This window comes from Petromyzon marinus, chromosome 1 (assembly GCF_048934315.1).
Source record: "Petromyzon marinus isolate PM22_M1 ecotype Great Lakes invasive population chromosome 1, UKy_Petmar_22M1.pri1.0, whole genome shotgun sequence".
Classification (NCBI taxonomy): Eukaryota; Metazoa; Chordata; class Hyperoartia; order Petromyzontiformes; family Petromyzontidae; genus Petromyzon; species Petromyzon marinus.
This window is the reverse complement of record NC_133667.1, coordinates 23659828-23681196: the sequence shown is the minus strand read 5'-3', so window position 1 is coordinate 23681196 and position 21369 is coordinate 23659828. Positions and strand designations below refer to the sequence as shown.

Here is a 21369-nt window from a genome sequence, read left to right as displayed (position 1 = left end):
TCGTATACTCTGATCCAGTGGTGGAAATTCCAAATTCCCTGTGGTTTTCTACAAGCACAATAACTGGTGGCTTCCAACAAAGTAAACCGTGCTCTCTTTTTTTTTGGCTTGTCGGAATGTGGGCTGAATTGTCCCACGACTGGATTTTGTACCCCGCGACCTTTAGATTGTGAGACGCGCGCTCTAACCACGGTGCCACCCGGCCGGATGAATTGATGTCCGGGTAAATACCCCAAAATACCTCTGGAATCGCAGTGGCATGTTAGGTTTAATGGTAATCAGCCCCAAACACTTTGTGAGAAACCCCTCATTGTTGCCTGCCTCACGTTGGAAGTATTCGGACAAGAGTGTGAAATTGAGACACAGTTCACACCGCTTTAAGGCGCTTAACCGCGCTGGCATTCGGCGGTTAGTCACGACCTCCCCCTACCAACGCTGGCCCGCCCGCGGGCTTAAACAAAACAGCTCGGTGTGCATCACAATCATGGGCGTCTTGCATAATGGCACATGGCAAACTTACGCCGCGGTTCTCAGCAGCTGGAGGAAAAAGGGCCCGTGTGAACAGGGCGTGAGCATTTGGTTACCTGCTGATTTTGGCTGCCCTCTGACAGGAGGGCAGAGGGTGGAACCTGCCTTTCGTGGAGCGTGAGGTTGGGAGGGAGATATCTCTGGGGTGGGTGGTGGTGGCAGTCGCAGTGCTGTGAGATGGAGAGAGTATCAGGGAGGAAGGTTGGGGAATGTGTGAGCTTGGATAGTAGTTGATGGTTATTTATATGATTGAGTTGGTGGTCCACGTTTGCAAAATTGTCAGAGTAAGTGGTGTCTTGAGTTAAATTGGGTAGATAAATTTCCACGTGATGAGTCCCTTCATTAAGCTGTCATTTGTGGCCAGGTTGCTTCTGAAAAAATATCTAAATAGCTCAGTGGGCTTTATCTGGTAAAATAAAAATGGTAAATAGTTAAATATAGAAATCAACCAGGCATGTAACATTTTTTTCGCATGTAAAATAATCAAACAAAGTAAACTTCATATCTTAAATGACCGATACAAAATCACACTTTGTTTGCTGCACCTGCAATCTAGCTTCTGAACATGTCCATACATATCCAAACAGAAGCAATAATGGAGTCTGACATCAGCCATGCATGATAGCAGTTGTGGATTGCGGTGCTATTAGAAGCCACTGAAATGCCAGGAGACGTTACATAATTGTACAGGGTGGGGGTGGTACAAATGGGAATTTGTGGTAGGTTAAGGGTTCATAGAATTTTACAGGAAAGTGAAAATCACATCTAAGTGTCTCTTCACTCATACAAGCAATGGGGTGGTGCTCATCTATAGTGGCTATTCCTGGACCAGTGGTGACAATTCCACATTCCCATGACAGAGGCCAATTTCTCCATGGAATTACCACTTTTTGGCTTCCAGCAAAGTTATATTTCTATCATTAACCTGGGCTGAATTGAATCGCAACTGGGATTTGAACTCACAATTGTCGAATTGTGAGCCATGCTAAGGATAGGAAACTGTAACAAACACTACCCACTATTAAAACTTGAGCCCAACATTAGATTTTTGGCTCCGGATAGGAATCAACTTTGTGCTAATGCGAGGAGCTGTTGTGAAACCGTGACGCACACACATTGAAACTGAAATGACGTCAGCTATGCTCCGTGATGTGATCGCTGTCTTCAGCTTGTGAGAGAGACGGTCAGTGCTGATTCTGGGAAAGTGCTGTCACTCCATTGACATTTAAAAAATAATAATGCTCTGTACTTACCAAGCAGAGCTTCCATGAGTCTCAAGACTATTTTTTTCAGGAGGCTTAGTCACATGTACTGTTTAGTGAGTTCCATTAAATGCATGTGTGAGGAAACTGGAGTATCTAGAGAAAACGAACACATTCAAGGGGATAGCACTCATAGTTCCACACGGATTATCTCAGTCCATTGTTGTGCTTCCATTTCCTGGCCTAAGCAAGGAAAAATATTTTAAATAGGTGTTTCAAAATGATTAAAGGAATAATTTGCCGATATTTAAACATTGGGAATGGAGTGATGACACAGTGGTATGTGCACTACTTTGTGAGCCCAACAAGCTCAGTTTGGCTCCCAATTGTGGCTGACATGAGAAGCAAACTAACAACTTGAGTTTGACTCCCAGCTGTGGCCGGTGTTACAAGCAAATGATATCTGAACCAATCCCATCATCAACCTGAACTGACCAGCATGTTGAAGCATAGTCAAACAAGCTTCATAGCCGATGTGGAATGTGGAGGTCTTCATCTAACAGTCGATTGACAAAGGGCTCAATCGGTTAAAGCAGAAATCCACTGGTGTAACATATCTGTCAGCAGCAGGTTCTGTGCCATGTGTCCTTTACCATGACCTCAAATGTGTAGCTTTCAAATAAAGAAATCATTACATTGAAAGTGCGCCATCAGTAACAGTGCTTGTATGAAAGGATAGTCGTTCATGTGAAACGGTTATTTTTTTTGTGGGTTTTATTTATTTGATTAAACATTTACAAGGACACACAGCTGAGGTGTACAATGTCGGATACATTGCGATCCTTTCTAACCGGCTGAGGCCTCGTTCCATAACTGGCACGATGGAGAATGCCATAAAAAGAGGCGTAACATAAACACAGCAGAGTGAAAACCATGTGCTTGGATCATTTACATTTCACATGTGCATTTCAGTGCCACAGAGAGAGTCACGTATGTGGGCCATTAAAGGTAAACATTCATCCTTAGTTTCGAAAATGTAAAGGAAAGTAAATGAAACTTTACTTATTTTTCAATGATCCTCCAGCTACATGTATACGGTTTTTTTTTCCCGATTGGTTGTTGTAACACCTTAATTACAGAGGCATTACATTCTTTAGGACATGTATCTAGCCAAATGAGGGCATCCACTACCACATTCTCCTCATCATTCAATGATCACCTCATCTCCTCATCAGGTGCGATCGAATGATGGCATCTACACTTCCAACACTGCCAGTTTTGCGTCAGTCTCATACACATTCATGTGGCATTTGCTCTGAATGAACTGCTCAGCACGCAGTCTCTGTGAGAGTCACAACGCTGCATCATGCATAAACACGTTCGTCATCCATTGCCCACTCGCATCCATTTCGAAACAATTTGTAACACTTCAATATCTTTCTATGTTCCTGACAAAAAAAATCAACAAAACCCTTCAGCAAACCTGCAATATATTTCAGCCGGTTTGGTATTTTAGCTTTACCAGAATCTTAATTGCACAACATTGCTCCGCAATCTATGATACAGAATTCGCCACACCTTGAACCTACCCAGACTACTTTGGGCATCTGTTGCTACTAGCACTCCACGATCTTTTGGTCTCGTGTAATTTTTTGTGATAATCCAGAATGAAAAAGTCCAGATTGATCTCGAATGGTCCTTGTAGAATAACACTTACTATACTGTCATGGGGTTACGTTTAAGCCTTGTATTGTGTACTTTCTTCAATAGTAGTGCTTGAGTGTATTTTGTAGAAGTAATGATGGCACAAGATGTTTGAGCGAATATCCACGTGGTTAAAGTTTCCCACAGACAGCTGGCAGATTGGATGTCTCATTTCCTCTCCTGGCTGGTATAAGTGGGCTCCAGTCTGATCTTAAAAAATAAAAGTGTCCTGATGCTCAAATGCACACAGGCCTCTACAGTGCTTGCCAGAGTTGGTGGTTAAAAATCCACTCCATTCCCTCAATAGGTTAACCACTCTTAACTCGACATACAAAATGGTACTCCTGACATCAATCACGGAGGGATTGGAGGATTGAGTTCACCCCACAACCAGGATTTGCATTCCCCCCCCCCCCACAAATATTGTAACAATTGTGCTTTTGGCATTGTGTCATGAGGCACAGCATCCGTTCTAAACTCTCACTGAGAAGTGTATCAACACAAGTCCGAGAGGAATATGACAGAACTACTTCCGAGGTCTATCCAAATTATATACAGTATTTTTATCCACACACCGGTAGCATACATTTTTTTTTATACACGGCCTATTACAGAGAAACTTTTGTTGGCAACAAACTACTATTATTAATTTTCAGCTCTGGAAGTCAAGTGATTTTTTATTATAATTTAATTATGCAGAAGGGTCTCCACGAGAGGGAGCTCTAGAGAGTTCCTCTAGAGGGTATTATGACCCACTATTCCAGTGCTGGCCAGATATCTTGGAAGAGATGCGAGTACCCACACTTTATCCCACCATGCACGACCTACTGATCGACTTTGTTGGCCTCATATATACTGCTGGGTGGACAGGCGGTGGGGGAGCCTGTCCCATTGTTTCAACTGTGGCGCCGATCAAGCCGGCGACCTCTAGGTCGCAAGTCCAGTACGCTAACCTTTACACAAAGGCAGCATCTCTAGTCAAGAGTAGCACAAAAAAACGTATCTCAGTGGCTCTTAAATCAACGCTTACCATCTCGGTGCCACAGCATAGCCGGCCGAATGCATTTTTTTGAGTTGCTCTTGGAACGTGTACAGCTGGCAGGGATTTGACGAGCAGAGGTGACCCGCGTTACGTAGTCGGAAGGCTGGAGCTGCTGAATTGCTGTCTGTTTCCTGCTCCCGTGTGGTGGTGAAGCGTGCAATGTCAAAAAGGCCTTGTATGGTCTTCCCCCCCCCACCATTTGCCCTTGATACGATTGTGTACGACTGACTGAGTTGTTGTATTTGGGGAGGCAGGGATTTATGGACGGTCATGTGCGCTATGTAAACAATGCACTTGCATATGGCGGATGAGGCAACAAAATGTTGCGGAACAGATTTTCACTTCGAATTTCAGAACCAGTAAATGTACAATAATTATAGTAACATTGTTTTGACATTTTTTTCTCGCAATTGCAATTTGTTGTAAAATTCTTGTGGAGGCGTGAAGTGGGGCCCTTGAATAACGAGGTAAAACTTCATTTTGGGAATAAATCTGAAATTACATCCTAATCCTTGACATCCATTTAAGAGTTAATTTGGCCACAATCTCTAGACTATGCTCCTTATTTGTGCCGTTGATAGTAAGGTTCACTCAATTTCTGTCTGCTTAATAGTTGTCAGAGAAATATAAACGATAGTAAATCTATACACAGTGCCGTGTTTGGTAAGACCGTTGGAGACCAATCTGCATGATTGGTTGTCTACGCCAATGGTGGACAATACGTGGATTTGGATCCACAGGTGGATGGGAAAAGATTGTTTTCGCGGATCTCAGAACAAACCAGAACACTAAAATAAGCGTACAACAGTTTTTGTTACGGCCGATGGCAAATAAAAATCCAGGACTAAGAATTCGGGCATTAAATAAATATAACGTCTACCAATAGATGGTGCTAGGACTTTGGCTTTGGTATATTACACAGGGAAAAATCTGGGTAATTGTTGGTCGTACATAGCTTTCTGATGGATTGCGGAGTCTGTTCGAGATACACTAAAATGAATCACAGTGATTGGTGTATCGGTTACCGTTGCTCTACACTTGGGCCTTTAATTTAACAAACAATACAACCCAATTGTGCTATGTAAGTGAAGATGTAAGAAGGTGAAATCTCTCCTTATTTAACACCTGCAGACTGAAGTGAGCTGTCAGAGTAGGCACCATGATCCTGTAAAGCGAATATCACTGTTAATAAACTAGGGTTTGCTCGGACTATCAGTTTCACAAAATGACAACCAAGTTCAGAAATGTCAGCCATGTTTCTCCTCTGGAAAGAATGCCCTCCATCCATGGGAATGTGGAGTTTCCACGAGTGGCTCCTGGCCACAGATAGAGGTGTAAGTATGTCTGAATGGTCACTACAGCAAGAGGTGGGGATACACTCTGACTGATCAAACCACTACAATTACTACACTCCACAATGCTGTTTAATCTTGGGCATGTGCCTGGGATTATAATGCAGAAATCCAGTGGTGCTGGCTGTGTATATTAACATGGGTATTGCAGCTCCCTGAAACACCAAGCCACAACTTAAATAAACAAATTGTGTAGCTATATTAATCCTGATACAGTAGTTCTTTATTTAATAGGAAAACCTCACTGACTTTTAGGACTCTTGTTTTACTTACAAGTTTCCTGCTTGGGATATTTGACCAATTTCTCTGCGCGTTTATTTACACGTGGGAGAAAATCACGGGGCGCGGATACTTACATAGGGAACATGCAAAGCGATAACGCTCAATCTTAGTACAAATGGGTGACGATCGGTATGTGCTGTACCGCCCCCTATCGACTACCTCCCTCCTGCTCCTGAGGTGGATGGGTGTCTGATGTACTTGTGTACTTGTACATGAACTGCCCATGTTTTATTCATCCACTGTTGGGCGAGTGCCTTCCCACACCATTCAGGTCATGGAGGGTGTATTTGACCATACTTTACTCTGCTGATCAATGTTAGTTGGTGAAGGTGGGGGAGCATAGATGTGGGAGCAAATAAATACAGTACAACAATGCATCTTGCTGCATCACCCTATGTAGGCCACAACAACATTGCCCTCTGCAGCCTACAACACCTGTTATGCTTGGTGGCCAACCACTAAGCAAAATCCAGGCTCGACCCTGCTCACAGGTGCAGCATTCCGTGAGTCTTGTTTAATGAAGTAAACATCTGTCCGTGAGCCACCAGCCCCACTTGCAAGCAACGCGGTCTGTCGACAGAAGTCGCCGGCTTGTGACTTTGGGCGTGAAGAATCGTCGGATGCTCGACATGGTTGACGCGCCTCCTTGCGGGGTGGGCCCGGCCGCGCGTGCAGGTACGCGATTCTGACGCGCGAGACGTGGCCGGAGTGGCACGGCGAGGAGCGGAAAGGGGTGGAGTACCTCCTGCGCACCGTCAACATGGACCCCGACCAGTACCAGATGGGGCGCACCAAGGTGTTCGTCAAGGCACCCGAGTCGGTGAGGTGGACCCCCTCCATCCGATGTCACCAATTTCCTCTGCTACTTCTTGATTCCTCTTCTACCGCCGATTCCTTCGATGTTTCTTCTCGCTCTGATCTCTCTGCATCTTTCCAATGCCTCCCAATTCCTTCACTCCCCCTCTGCTCTTCCTGCTTCCTCGGCTCCCTCTCGCCACTGTGCTCCTGAACCTCGCACCTTGACAGCCCATGGTAATTGTATACTGTTTATAGACGTGCCTTTCATTTGACCAACTTAATTGAGTCTCAAGACTTATTTCCGTGAGGGTCCTGCATTGGGATGTTTGGCTAAATCTGTGCGGGGAGTGGTAGCAGAGTGGTTAGCTACACCTCGATACCTGCCATGGCTAAAATTCGTGGCAGGTGACATCTGAATTGACATCAGTGACGAATTTCTGAACTAGGTTTTGGGCCTGTCCTAGGTTGACTTAGACTTGAATGAGTTGCTGGTGCGATGTTTAAACATCAGGATTTGTGGAGTCGGGGAGGCGACAAAGTCGGAGAGGCGTGGTGCTGGTCATACCATCCCCACATGCATGCCTTCATATGTCATTGCTAACAGCACTTGTCACAACATAAACTAGAGGGGGTATCTTTATCTTTGTTTTATGTTTTCTTATTTACTTGGTGGGGATTGGATGATTGCTCCCCTTAGCTCTTCCTGCTTGAGGAGATGCGGGAGCGGAAATACGACGGCTACGCACGTGCCATCCAGAAGGCGTGGAGGAAACACGTGGCACACAAGCGGTACATGAAGATGAGGGAGGAAGGTGAGCGCAGCGCTGCTCGGAACGAAAAAAAAAAGCATCGGCATTCCCGTGAGGGCAGAGCCAACGTGTGGCAGCTCCACAGCACTGCAACTTAAAGATTGGCCTTGCATTTGCTGTTATTCATTGTCAGCAGGCGCGTGGGATCAGCGGTGGACATAGCGATTAGCACACAGCACTGTGATGCCGGAAACACGAGTTCATTTCCTAGCCTTGGCTAACATCGATGGTGCACGTGCATCCACTTGACATGACGTCACTATTTTAAAGTCTCTCCCTCGATACCATGTGGGGCTGTGTTCGTCACCTTTGGTGGCACTGAACCATTGGTGGAAATTGCATATTGTTATGGTGGGAGCCAGGATATCCATAGGACTTCCAGCTAAGGTGCTCAAATTAAACCCTGGCTGATGCATTAAAAAAAAAATGCACTGCCATTTTGAGTAAATAGTTTATTAAAGACGGCATTGTTCCTTCTATACAGCCACACAAGGGTATGTTATATTTACGTGACGAATGCTGACATTAGCAATACGCCTTTGCTATTTTCGCACCTACATGTTAGATTTACAAGACTGCTTACAATGTTACTATTGATGACCACACAAAAATGCATGATTAAGAAACAAATACATGATGGATCGTGCAACCTGGTCTAATGGTGTTAAGAATAGAGCTCTGATGGCGAGAATACGTTTACATTTCATGCGTAGCATTTGCGGTGTGAAATACATCACGACTATTGAGAATTGTGCAAAATCATTTGTATGAATATGTATGCATTTTGAACTTCTTTCAAACCGTACGTAGCCAACCGTGTTAATTGGAGGTGCGGGGGAAGGACAACACACTAAACACTAAAAGCAGTTCGAAAGAAATGAGTTTTAAAAGTGCATAGCTCCAGTGGATTCCTAATATCGGAAGGAAGAGCGTTCCAGACGGGCTGCAGAAGCACATCTGAAAGCCCGCAATGCAGTGACCGTCTTTGTTCGACGGTTATCCAAAAGCCACTGCGAAGATGACCGGAGTTTGCGTGATGCTTTATGCTCTTTGATGAGATGAGCGAGGTAGATTCGCAGCTCCCTCCGTGCCCGCCCACCCCACCCTGTGGTTCCCGTGCGCTCACAGGCAATGTGCATTCATTGTAATTTGCTCATTATAGCCTAATTGTTTTTGAAACAATACAAGCAAAGTATGAAATTACCATCGCGAAGTCACCATCCTCGCAGCAGGCGTATACTTAATATGCGAGTGTGAAGGGATCATTATGAAGCATATTGTTTGTTATTAATTCGTAATGTGCTTGTGTGTGTGTGTAAAAAATGAAATGCCGTATAAAAAGAGTTAGGTACGGTGTAATGAAGAAGCAAATGAGATGGTGTTGAAGAGAGATTCTGTCAATATGCAATTAGGAAGCAGAATTCTTTACATGGCTGTGTGGCTCAGAGGGCTTATAATGTCCCGTGTCAGACTGTGGGTTTGCCATCAGCGAAGAGACCTGATTCTTAAGTATAGAGAGAGAGTTGCTCATCTCAGCCCAGTCATCGATCACTGCACGGGAAAAGCCATCCGTTATGTTTGAGTTTTCTGGCAGCTGGACCTAGCTTCAGGACCTGGTAAATTTAGTTTTACTTTGGCTCTTGGGGCTAACATATATACTATATTGGTTGATTGACATATGGACAACGGCTCCTTAAAGAGCATGAGTGAGTGGTCTGGGCCCATTGAAGTCACTGTAAAAGTAGCTACATGCCATCATATTACAGGAATATTAGCTGACGTGGGGATGACGATGCTCGGCTGAGTGAGGAAGTTCCAGAAGGACCTTTCTTAGCTTCGGGACATGATGCCGATGGCATAAACAAAGTCCTTAAATGGGCATTGAGGTTGTTCTCATCTCTGTCGGTGACCTCGAGCCAGTGGTGTAAATTTCGACTCTTGACCTTCTGCAAAGTGGAACCCATTTTATAGAGTATGGATTATGGTGGTTTGAGTCGACCTCTATTTGAGATTTGGCATGGCAACATTGCAGTTCTGAGTTATACACCCTCTAACCATGTAATTGGTGTTATTGGTCCAAAAAAATTTGAAACGAAATTCTGCACCTTTATATCTTTTTTTACCCTGTCCCTCTCTGCCATTGTATGTCATATCCCCCCCCCCCTCCCCCTATTTAACCCCACGCAGCATCAGACATCCTGCTGAACAAGAAGGAGCGGCGGAGGAACAGTCTGAATCGCAACTTTGTGGGCGACTACCTGGGGCTGGACGACAGGCCCGAGCTGCGGCAGTTCCTGGGCAAACGCGACCGCGTGGACTTTGCCGACAGCGTCAATAAATATGACCGCCGCTTCAAGGTATCGGCCTCACGCTACCCTCTCGCCGCACTAACACCGGCCCTTCTCTCCTCGACCATCACACATTCTGAATCCACTGCTGGATGATGTGACCGGCCTCGTCAAGACAGTGTCTCCTTGTTTGAACGAGCAATCACGGGCGTCTCCCCGAAGCGGTAGTGGAAATTCCTGATTCACGTGATGGGGGACGGTGTGTCTGCAGGATGACTGCCATTTACTATCCACAAACTAGTACATATTTTATCAACCCCCGAAGGATGATGGGCTGAGTTGACTTAAGACCGGGATTTGTGCTCGCAGACTCCTGACTGCGAGTCTCGCTATTACATTTTTATTACAGTTTTAGAAAGTGTGTCTCAAACACTTTTTTGAGTATTTATTTTGCATTGAGGTGTAACCAAAATCCCTTGAAAACTCACGAATGTGAGGGGATCACTCTTGCTTATCAACCTACTTGCTGCACTAGTCCGTGGTCATGTGGTGATGGGCCTGCGGGTTGGTCGTCTCACACGTGGCGATGTTTCCGTGATCCACCAACCTCGCTTCGAAGGTGGTGACTCAGAGGCGGGCGGTCCCCTCCACCACGCCAGCAACAGCAGCAGGGATGGCTGTCCAGTCTCGTAGCGTGATTTATGGTCGCTCATAACCCAAATTTAGACACCACCTACAAATAATTTCAGAAGAAAAAATATGTCTTTGTCCTCATTTAACGACGTTTGTCAAGATAGACTGATAAAGCTCAATCGGGTCACTGGATTAAATATAGGACATTGTACTGAATTTTATGCCACATGATATTTTACGTGCTTAACATTTATTCCTTCCACACTTGGCCCTGATTTATTCACCTCATCTCCCTTTTATCAGGCCATCTCTCGATTACCATTCCTTCTGCTGGTCTTGAACACTGCAGTAAAACAGAATGTAATTCCTGCATTGCATTATGTTGTGTAAGTATATTATTCAAGCACTGAAAAGAGTCACTGGGAGGAATAGTCAACATTAATTTAACAGTGCACAAGTTTGACGCAAGTGGATAAAACAAGATTTCAGTTATCTGAAAATGGTAGCATCATGTCAAGAAGATGGTAATAAGCCTTTTGGAGAAGTAGCGAGCTTTTGTGTTTATCTTTTGACCTGGTGGAATGTCACTGTTAAAATATTGTAAAAGAGTGTAGAAAGTTTTCTGTGTAAGGGTACTAAAACAACTTGAAAAAACGCTTGGGTTTGATCGTACAGTCCGAAGATGGGTCATCTCACTCTGCCTTGTTACTGAACAATATTTAAAGTCGTTATAAAATATAATATGCGTTGTTGTGGATCAATGTGGGTAATGAAAAAATAGACCTCTATCCCTTAATAATGAAAGTTAATATTTCTGAAGTCCATCTGGCAAACCAGTGGTGTTTGTTTAACACGCCTGACTGCTGACAGGACCCTGAAGGTCTAAACAGGTTTGGAGTTTGCTCGTTTAAACACATCCTGCAGGATAATATTGATCTGAAAAGACCAAATGCTCATGGGCTAAAAACAGCTTTATTTTTATGTGGAGAGATGAACATGAGTTCTCATTTTTATTTATTTATCAAATATCTTGTTGGCTCAAATTTTGGCCCATAAATTTAGTTTAGAAAAGACAGACGTATCAGAATGTGCCTCAATGTTGTAAAAAAAAAACATGGAAATTGGTGATAGAAAGATATTTAAATCTGCTTCTATGCTTGCTAAGCGCTTGGCCCAGAATTAAAGTAGACGTTGTGAGTTAAAATTGTAGTTGGGGTCTACTCATCCCATTGTTCCTCTGGAGTCAATAATAACGAGGACGAGGCATGTACTAATAATAAGAATACCATTCTTATGCACACGATATTTCACGGACATGAATGGCCGTGACTCTAAGGTGCGGCGCCAAGCCTGGTGTCTGTTTGAAAGCCGGGCGAGGGAGCTAGGGCCCTTAAATTCCCATTAAAAGTCGGTGTAGATTGAATGCTGTCAATGTGCGTCGAGATGGCGTTCCAGATGGCATGGGGCTGGCATGGAGAAACGATGCCTGGCAGTGACGGTCTTGGTCCTTGGTGTAGATAGGAGGAGGTTGTAAGTCGTGCTGCTGCGGAGAGTTCCACCGTGAGCTGTCATGCAGGGCAACAGGAGTGAATAAAGATGCGGTCGATGACCGAGAGTAAAGATGCAGAGGCACGCGATCTTGTCGCTGACCCCGCTGACGATTCATCGATTAAAATTGATTGTTATGTTCTAAAAAATTCATTGAATTGTACATTTGAGAATCTATTAACAATGGATGCAAATGATATGCTCATGCTACGTTTACATATCGGCTGATTGAGTGAACAGGACTCAACGTGTGGGACATGATATAAACGAGTTGGTAAAAATGAGACAAAAATATTGATTCTTGAATCCAAACATGATTCTGAATCGAGCTGAATTGTTACGTGCCTAGTGAATACCACTTTGAAGGAAGACAACCATGGTTGTCTTATGGATTTACTGGTCCCTGTCATAGGAATGTGAAATTCCCAAATTCCAATCACTAGCTTAGTACCACTCGTGGGAAAAAATACTGTACCATTGATTTGACTTGTACACTTTCTGTGAACGCCTTCCCTGAAATGTCGTTTTTTTCTTCCCCATCGTGTTTTAATGTCAATTCATGTAAGGACTCTCGCCCGTCTTTCTCCGCAGAGCGTGAAACGAGACCTCATTCTGACGTCCAAGGGCCTGTACATGATTGGCCGTGAGAAGGTGACGAAAGGCCCTGACAAAGGCCAGGTGCGCGAAGTCCTCAAGCGCCACATTGAGCTCAACAAGATTGAAGGTGTCTCGCTCAGGTGAGCTGTGGGCACACACATAACAAAGATCTCGCGTATAGCCTACATCGTCTGTTGGTACAAGTGCTGTTCGTGAGCACCTGTGAAGTCCAGCTCAGTGCACAATAGAGTGGTCTGGCCAGCACCATACCTGGTCTCCCCAATGCTGATGTTTATATAGCACATCAAGTACTCATTTATGAGTGAGACGATCAACGGAAAGCCCCGGACTGGTCCTCGTATCACTTCCCACTGATGTTATCTTTGGCGGGGACTCATACTCGCCAGGTTCATAGCACAGTGTGCTAATCACTGCACCACCATGCACGTGCATGGGCCTATGCGTGTGAACGTAAAGATACACACAGATGCGTGCACATGAACGCATGCACGTGCACATGTACATGCATGGACACATGCACATTGACACAATCACGCACATACACAGAAAGACAAAGACCCCCATATTATAGCCTAAATAGACTTTTGGGGCAAATGCTGTTAGCGAGTAGCTATGAAGGCCAGCATGGGAAAAGAGGTGGTGGGTGACCAGTGCCATGCCCAGCCACCTTTGTCTGCCACGTGCTAATGTTTTGGGGCGACACATGCACACACACACACCCACTTACAAATGTATGGGCCTGTGTATGTGGACATATATACGATTAGCACAGTTGGCTATGTACGATGCGAAATAAGTTCAACATACATACATGGTTGCCAATGTGCACAAGCATGCACACATCTGCTTATACGTGTGCAGATTAACGCACGTGTGCATGCACAAACTTACAGGCAAACTTAAACAGCACACGGTGACGCACTCGTGTTCCTGCATCGACATTTGAACACTGCCAACGTACTTTTAGTGTTACAGGATCGAGATTCTCATTCTTTCACCAATGCGTGGGTGGAAACCCGCCAGCCATGCTTGTGTTTATTGGTGATATAAAGTTCATGACATTGGGCCAAAGGTGTTGTTCCTCAGGTGTTCAAAGGTCCTCCGTTAAAACAGTCACCGGTCATTTTACGTCACCATAAATTTTCAGCATGTGTGAGATTGTACATGCATAGCCCTTTTGTTAGTCAACTGCTAGTCATGGTTGCTGTTTGACCGTACTTCGCAACACTGGTGAATGCGGGAAGTACAGTACAACATTGGATTTTTCCACACTGAACTCTGCTGCCAAGCAGGTCGCACTCATTACACACAAAGTGCTTGCCACAAATGAACCACAACACCTTGCTGATCCCGTCAAGCAGCATAAACCATCACGCAAACTCCGGTCATTCTCGAAGCGTTTTTTGGCTAGCCATCGAAACAAAGACGGTCACCGCATTACGTGCTTTCAGATGCACTTCTGCGGCTGCCTGGAGCGCTCTACCGATATTAGGAAGCCACTGGAGCTATGCACTTTTAGATCTAGATTGAAAACGAATTTCTTTAGAACTGCTTTTTATGTTTAGTTTGTTGTCCTTCCCCCACATCTCCGATTAGCATGGTTGTCTTCGTACGGTGCGGAAGAAGTTCAACATACATGCATTTCCACAGTCCTATGACAACTTGTTTTGGCACTGTGGTCACCCACCTAAGCACTATTCAGGCTCAAACCTGCTTGGCATCTGAGATCTGATGAGATGGGTGTATATGCTGGGTGATTCAGTCATAGGAACGTAGGAGATTGTGACAACCAAAATTCATGGTGCTTTTTACTTGCAACATCTAATTAGGTGGCAGAGTGCTTGACTCACAATTGGGAGGTTGCAAACCGAAATCCAAGTTGGGTGTCAACGCACAGAGATAATCGTCAAAATGATGTTGAGTTAAATGCGAAGTAACACTTAGTGCCAAGTCAGCAGTGGTTGTCCTTTGGGTCGGCTGCCCCTACCATATGAAACGTGGAGTTTCCCCTACTGGATCAGGGCCATCGGGAGAGATGGGCGCTGCACCACACGCATTGGAGCGGGACAACAGTGGTAACCTTTGCCGCTTCAAAATCTATCCCTGATGCCATTCACCACAAGAATTGGACCCCATTTGGAAAGACAGTTCTCTATGTGTCGTGTTACGTTTCACTAGTATTGGGTATTGTCGTGTTTACAATTAGCCTGAGTGCTTACTGTAAACACCATAACAGTTCCCAAAGCACATGGTATCAGGAAATGAACAACTCTATTGCTAAAGCGGTAAATGGCTGTGCATTTATTTGTTAATGATATGGTTTCCCCCGCTGCTCTGTAGCTTATTGCTCCCCATCTCGGTTGGCTTTTGTGCCAGGTTCCATTTACCTCCCTAAATAATTTAGATCCCCAACCCGGGGGACCCCTATGGACAGAACAATCCTAAAGCCATCCCTGGCATCAAAGGGGGCTCGCGGAAAGCAAAGAATTCTATGGAGAAGGCATTATGAGGTCCAAATTACTTTTGCGTGCACGTCACTCCGCTGTTCGGTAACGCAGCACCCTACAAGACGACTTCTTCATCATCCACGAGGCGGAGTATGACAGCCTGCTGGAGTCCATGTTCAAGACCGAGTTCCTGAGCCTGCTCGTAAAGCGGTACGAGGAGCGGACTCAGCGCAAGCTGCACATGAAGTTCGCAAACAGGCAAGTGCATTTTCAACTTTCACGCGCATTGCCGATTAACCCCACCACACACGAATGCACTGAATCTCAAGAACGGTAGCTTCCTTTCCTCCCACTACTTTTTCCCCACTTAGGTGGAGCCATGACCAGGTGCACTTCGAGACTCTGGTGGGGTGGTGAATGTTTACCTTGAGGAGGTCACGACCAAGTTGGGTGGTGCCGTAGGTCCACTAGACTCTGGTGAATGGCAAATGCAACACTGCTCAAACGTGTTTCTACCTGCCTAAGGCTATGCAAGTTGTTGTGACCATTGCTCCTCCACATTGCTTCATTCGTGGACAGATCCTATTGCCAACTGCCCGGTATTCTTATTCGCTGACTGATCTGGACACCACTGGTACCAGTTCATGGCAAGTCTGCTTTGCTCGAATTCCTCCTATACCGCCTCAGCCCATCTCATTTCTATGCCATGCGGACAACACAACCCGTTCACCTTGGCCTCGCTTGCTAATGGACCCCACGGATGACACTGTCCAGATGATTTCAGTATCTGTGAGCTCATCACAACCTGACCTGGAGAAAGCCTTGATGGATCATAGGCAGGTCTTTCTGAATATTTCAAGTCGGCACGGGTAATCAGGCAAGGGGTCCATATGTCACTCCACACCTGCACACGCACCTACCACCGTTGATCTTTAGTTAAAATTAACATTTTCAGGAGTGACAAGTTTCACTACCACCCCCCCCACCCCCTAGTGATTTAATGAATTGTTGCAATTCAGGGTAATGATCAGGTTCAAGTCAAACGTACCCTCCCTCTCTAGTGGCTGCAAACACAAACACATAAGGCGAAAAACATATCTTTTACACGTAATTTGATGCATCGTCGCACCTGTAAAAGTTTTTACCTTGCGACATATGTTGTGTTTGCCGCAGCCTGGAGTTCAAGGTGAAAAAGGAGGGCTGGGGGGGGTGGCCAGGTGGTGGGGGCCCCCGTCAGGTCTCCTTCGTTCAGGGCCAGGGTGACGTGGCCGTGCTCAAGCCGAGCGGAAAGCAGTTCACAATTGCGATCGGACAGGGCCTGCCCAACAACTCCCGTGAGTTCCCACAAATTTGGGAGCAGTTATTTGGGTTTTAGACTGGATAAGCCAATCAGACAGTTCCCTTTAAATATGTTTTGCAGTGTGTACTCCTTTTATTGAGTTGTCTGTCATTAATGGTCAACTTCATCCACATGAGTAGCACTGTAGCAGTGCAATGCTTTCATACTATAAAGGTCATGAGGTCAAATTCCTGTTGGGGGCTCATTCGCCTTTTCATCTATACCACCCTTGACAGCTAGAGGAATATGTTACAGTAAAACCTTAGATTGCGAGTAACTTGGTCTACGAATGTTTTGCAAGACGAGCAAAAATTTCAAATAAATATTAATTTTAAAAACGAGCGAGGTCTTGCAATACAAGTAGTAACGTATACGCCTTGTCTGCCGAGCGTCACGTGATCACAACTGATATACGAGTGCTTTGGATTACAAACACGTTTCCGGAACGAATTATGCTCGCAATCCAAGGTTTTACTGTATTTCCATCACTGCCCAAGAAATTAGCTGCCCAACACTTATTTGGGCGTGGAGCCGACGTACGTTCATGTGAATTAAACTAAAGTGCAATGGAGCGATGTGCAGCTCCATCACGTGTGGGCCTGTCATTTCAATTGTGTTGACAATCGCGTTTGTCGGGACTCTGCAGGACCCACCAGACGCGACGCACCATCCGGGAGGTCGCGACCCCAAAACAGGGCAACGGCCAGTCACGGCGGTGGTGCAGGCAGGGGGCGTGGCCAGGGCACCTCAAGAGGGCCCAATTCTGGTGAGTTCCTCCTTCACGAGATGGAGCAAAGGAAGCTCCAGCATAAGAAAGGTTTTTTTTGGGTTAGATTACGTAAGTATGAATGTCGTCAAACCCGTTACGACCCGACACAGCCAATTGGGAAGGTTTGTCACGTCAACAAAAGGCGCCATTTAGTTACTACTTCAGCACACCGGTGTGTTGGAGAGTAAACCCGCAACATTTAAATTCGAGTACCATTTTGTATATTTATAGTCACACGACCTAAACCAAAAATACTTTATTATGGATATTGGTTGTGAAAGCCTACGTGTTCAACTGACTCAGCTCCAACAGTCGCTTATGAGATTTGACTATTAAGTAAGTATAAGTGTGTAAATACCCCACTGATTTTTAATGACCTCCTACGTTCTTTTCAACAGGTGATTCAATATTGTGAAAGCGATGGATCTGTGTCATACAGAGCAGAGTGTTTAAATATTTAATTCGTGTATTGAGATGTGTAGGAGATATCTTTATTGAAATTGAGATAATGTTATCTCAAAATTTTTATACAATTCCAGTAAGGTATCTCAATTGATATTAAGGCTGCACAGCACTTTTTCAGCTGGGGAGACGCTTTGTTTTTTATATCACATTGCTGTTATCTACAATATTCTGCATCGTAGCAAAGTGGTACCTTTACTGTTGGTCTGGATGTCCCACAGCATATTCGGTTGATAAGCTACCCACCCACTTGTGAATATGTACTATATGCAACAGAGGAAAATGCCACAGTTAGAGAACACACTGTGTTCGAAAATAGATAAAGTTTTGCTTCTAAAATATGATACACTTTAAGTACGTCTGGCTTCATATCAGTTCATAACACAACTTTAGCGTTGCTAGAGCTAGATTACCAACTTCAGCTGACATCCATGGTGAGTGACATATAAACCAGTTTTCACCAACCTGCAGTAAGGTATTGTCAACAAACCCCCATGACCCACAGAACTTGGGTATGCCTTCATCTAGTAGAGGCTTGACAAATGCCTGTAAAATTATAATTTTTCTTATGTGAATAATCATAATCCTTTGAATACTCGTTGCAGCAATGCAGATGATTGTAATGACTTCACGTTAACCCGCGAATCACGCACCAACCTCTTTTCCGTCATGCACCCGCAGGGCCACAATTCCGTCCTCCACAGCAGCAGCATCAGCAGCAAGCGCCCATGACTCAGCAGAGGCAGAGCGCGGGGCCCCAGCGTGGAAACCCCAACCACCGGCAGTCCGGCATTGGTGGCGACGCGCCATCCCTGCCCCGCCAGGGCGCCAGCACGCGCGCCCGCGTCGAGCCCTCGCGACAGGAACCCCAGGACCTGCCCTTCATGCGTGTCCCAGACAAAGGGGCTGCCGGGTGAGTCCATTCAGGACGAGTCTTCTTTTGTTTATATCCTGAGTACCTTTGGTATTTGTGCCATTATTGTAGCGCAGTGCTACGGTGAAGGTGCTATGTTTCACGCATGCGGGTTTTGTCTTGCAGGAGGTGCCAATGTGGCCTACTGCATCGTGCCCTTTTTATTATTTTTTTCATTCAGATTTCCATCGCTTTATGCAGCAGATTCGTTCCAAACAAAAGTGCACACAAAGCGAAACCGCTCGAGATAACCGTCTGCCGAGTAGCGCATACAGTACACACAGCAATGTTGTCCCACGTCCAACGGCATAGCCGCATGTGAGTGAATTCACATCGCATATAGCAGGTTTTGTGTAGAAATAGATTAGCCATATATACGTAAAATCACGTAAACCGAACCCAGATAAAGCGAGGGAAACATGGAATGACACGATATCTTTAACGTCCACTGTGAAGCAGACAGCATATGTGTATTGGTAAGTCAGTAGCTTACTGAAAAAATAGTGGCACTTTTTTTTATTCACGGCTGCTGAATGTAGGCCCAACATGCCAAGTTTCCAGCAACAAACAGCAATATTTAACATTTAATAGTTACGAGTTAATACGTTTCTTGAATTGAGCAAGGCTATAAGAACTTGGCAAAAGAAACAATGGAAGGGCATTCCAAATTCGAGCAGTGCCAGGAAATAAGCAGAAAGGGAAGCGTTTTGACCATCTTTGAACCCTTGGTGGAATTTCCACATTAACATGGCAGGGTCAGGTTTTTCCACAAGAAAGTACTTGTTTTATCCACCACAGTGTGATGATGAGCTCAGCCGATCACCGACTGGGATTCAAAATTACGACCTGTTTAAAAGTGAAGCGGTCTTCATAGTTAGTAACAACACAATGTAAAATGTAAACGCACACAATTGCCTGCAATTGAAGAGACCCATAAATAATGCCTGACATAATGGTTCATCTACAGGGCATAGCAATCACGCCTAGCTCACAGCATCTGTACAACTTAAAAAAATAGTGTTTCCTTAACTAATGAATGTGTGCTTTCACTAGAAGAATAATCCATTGTATTATGTTATCTTAGGCACGGTGGTGGGTGTGGGATAGAGGTTAATTTAGCTATGGGTAATATCCCACAGGAATCAGCACTGATAATGGAACACATCCTCGTTTTTTAATGTTTTAAGCGTTCGTGTGTTTCAATAAAATCCAATTAAATTGCCATTTCTTTTTTACTTGCAATTGTTTTTTTCCCAAAAAGTTTGGCAAAAAAGCAATTTACAGGTATGGGCCACAGTTGCCATCGTATTGGAAATCTATACATCCTTAAATTGAGCAGATGTTACAAGTACAGCCTGTGATTTTGGCTTTCAGTGAATACAGATGTTGTAATTACTGGACAAGTTACGGCTCTGAAAGCAGGATATGAACCAATCTTCCCTCTTGGCCTGCCTTAGCTTCATGTAAAACATCATTCTGCAGCACATTTATACAGTTGCGGTCTAAACTTGCAACCAGCCGTAATTTGCCTCTAAATAGCTCCACTATTATAGTGAGGCTTGCCAGTACCTGCCTTTTAGTAATATGGTAATGCATTGCATGCAACACATGATTTCACAACTGTACCATCTTCATCATCACCATCTTTATTTATATACATTTACGTACACTTCCTCTGAGGCTTCCGCACTATTCTAGAGTAATTTCATCATGGAAGTGCCGGTAAAATATTCTTACATTGGTCCATACGTAGTTATTTATTTATTTATTCTCCATTATCCCCAAGTAACGAGTCTCAATGAATGGAGTGGATTTCCCAAGTCAGATGAGAGTAAAATTAGCATTGGGGTGATGCTCATCTCCATTGACGGTCGTGTGCCAGTAGAGGAAATTCCTTGTTATTATGGCTATGGATAATATTTACATATTACAATGACTTGTTGGCTTCCCATACAGTGCTCATTTTTATCCACAAAAGACACATGATGGGTATAATACATTTATCTGGTATTTTAACTCACGTGCTCTCCTAATTGTCATTGGCAACTAGCCAGAGGTGAATACATGCCCTGACTCTACACAACATTGCATTAATTAGATCACATCCCTTGATATGGCGGAAAATTGAGTGCTGCCCTCCCTCATGCACGGTAGATTGCAGAGACGGCTGTCTCAGGAGCGCAAGCCACCCCCGGGCGCCGGACGCCCCAAGCCTGCGCCCAAGCCCAAGCCGCGAGTGCCCCAATGCCGTGCCCTCTACCCTTATGATGCACAAGACACGGACGAGCTGAGCTTCAATGCCAATGAGGTCATCGACGTCCTGCGGGAGGGTAGGTGACACATGCACCGCCGAGACGGAGTGACTATCGTGCCGTTCTTCCATCAGCCCAGGTGTCTGAGCAGTGCCGATGTATGCCGTACCTGCCTTCCGCTCCCTAACTTGTGCTGTGATGCCCTCCTACTTTTATATTAGCGTTCCTTGCAAGCTGGTGGCAATGTGGATTGTCGGTTCACATGCAGTTATTTAGGTGTGTTTAATTTGCTGTACTTCAAACGCACCTTTGATGAGCACGGTTGGCTACGTACGGTGCGAAAGAAGCTCAACATACATTTGATTTGGAGCTTTCGTGACTGC

At 44.9% G+C, this 21369-nt stretch overlaps 1 protein-coding gene across 1 annotated transcript in view; it reads left to right on the top strand.

The window, feature by feature from the left end:
• Positions 1–21369, top strand: part of LOC116938511 (unconventional myosin-Ie-like) — a 113162-nt gene that overhangs the window by 79979 nt on the left and 11814 nt on the right. Inside the window, exons 19-27 of the mRNA XM_032945662.2 lie at positions 6786–6930; positions 7606–7720; positions 9905–10074; positions 12778–12923; positions 15363–15509; positions 16425–16585; positions 17237–17356; positions 18503–18734; positions 20889–21064. Coding sequence (XP_032801553.1) covers positions 6786–6930; positions 7606–7720; positions 9905–10074; positions 12778–12923; positions 15363–15509; positions 16425–16585; positions 17237–17356; positions 18503–18734; positions 20889–21064 — 1412 coding nt within the window. The remainder of the gene's footprint in view (positions 1–6785; positions 6931–7605; positions 7721–9904; positions 10075–12777; positions 12924–15362; positions 15510–16424; positions 16586–17236; positions 17357–18502; positions 18735–20888; positions 21065–21369) is intronic.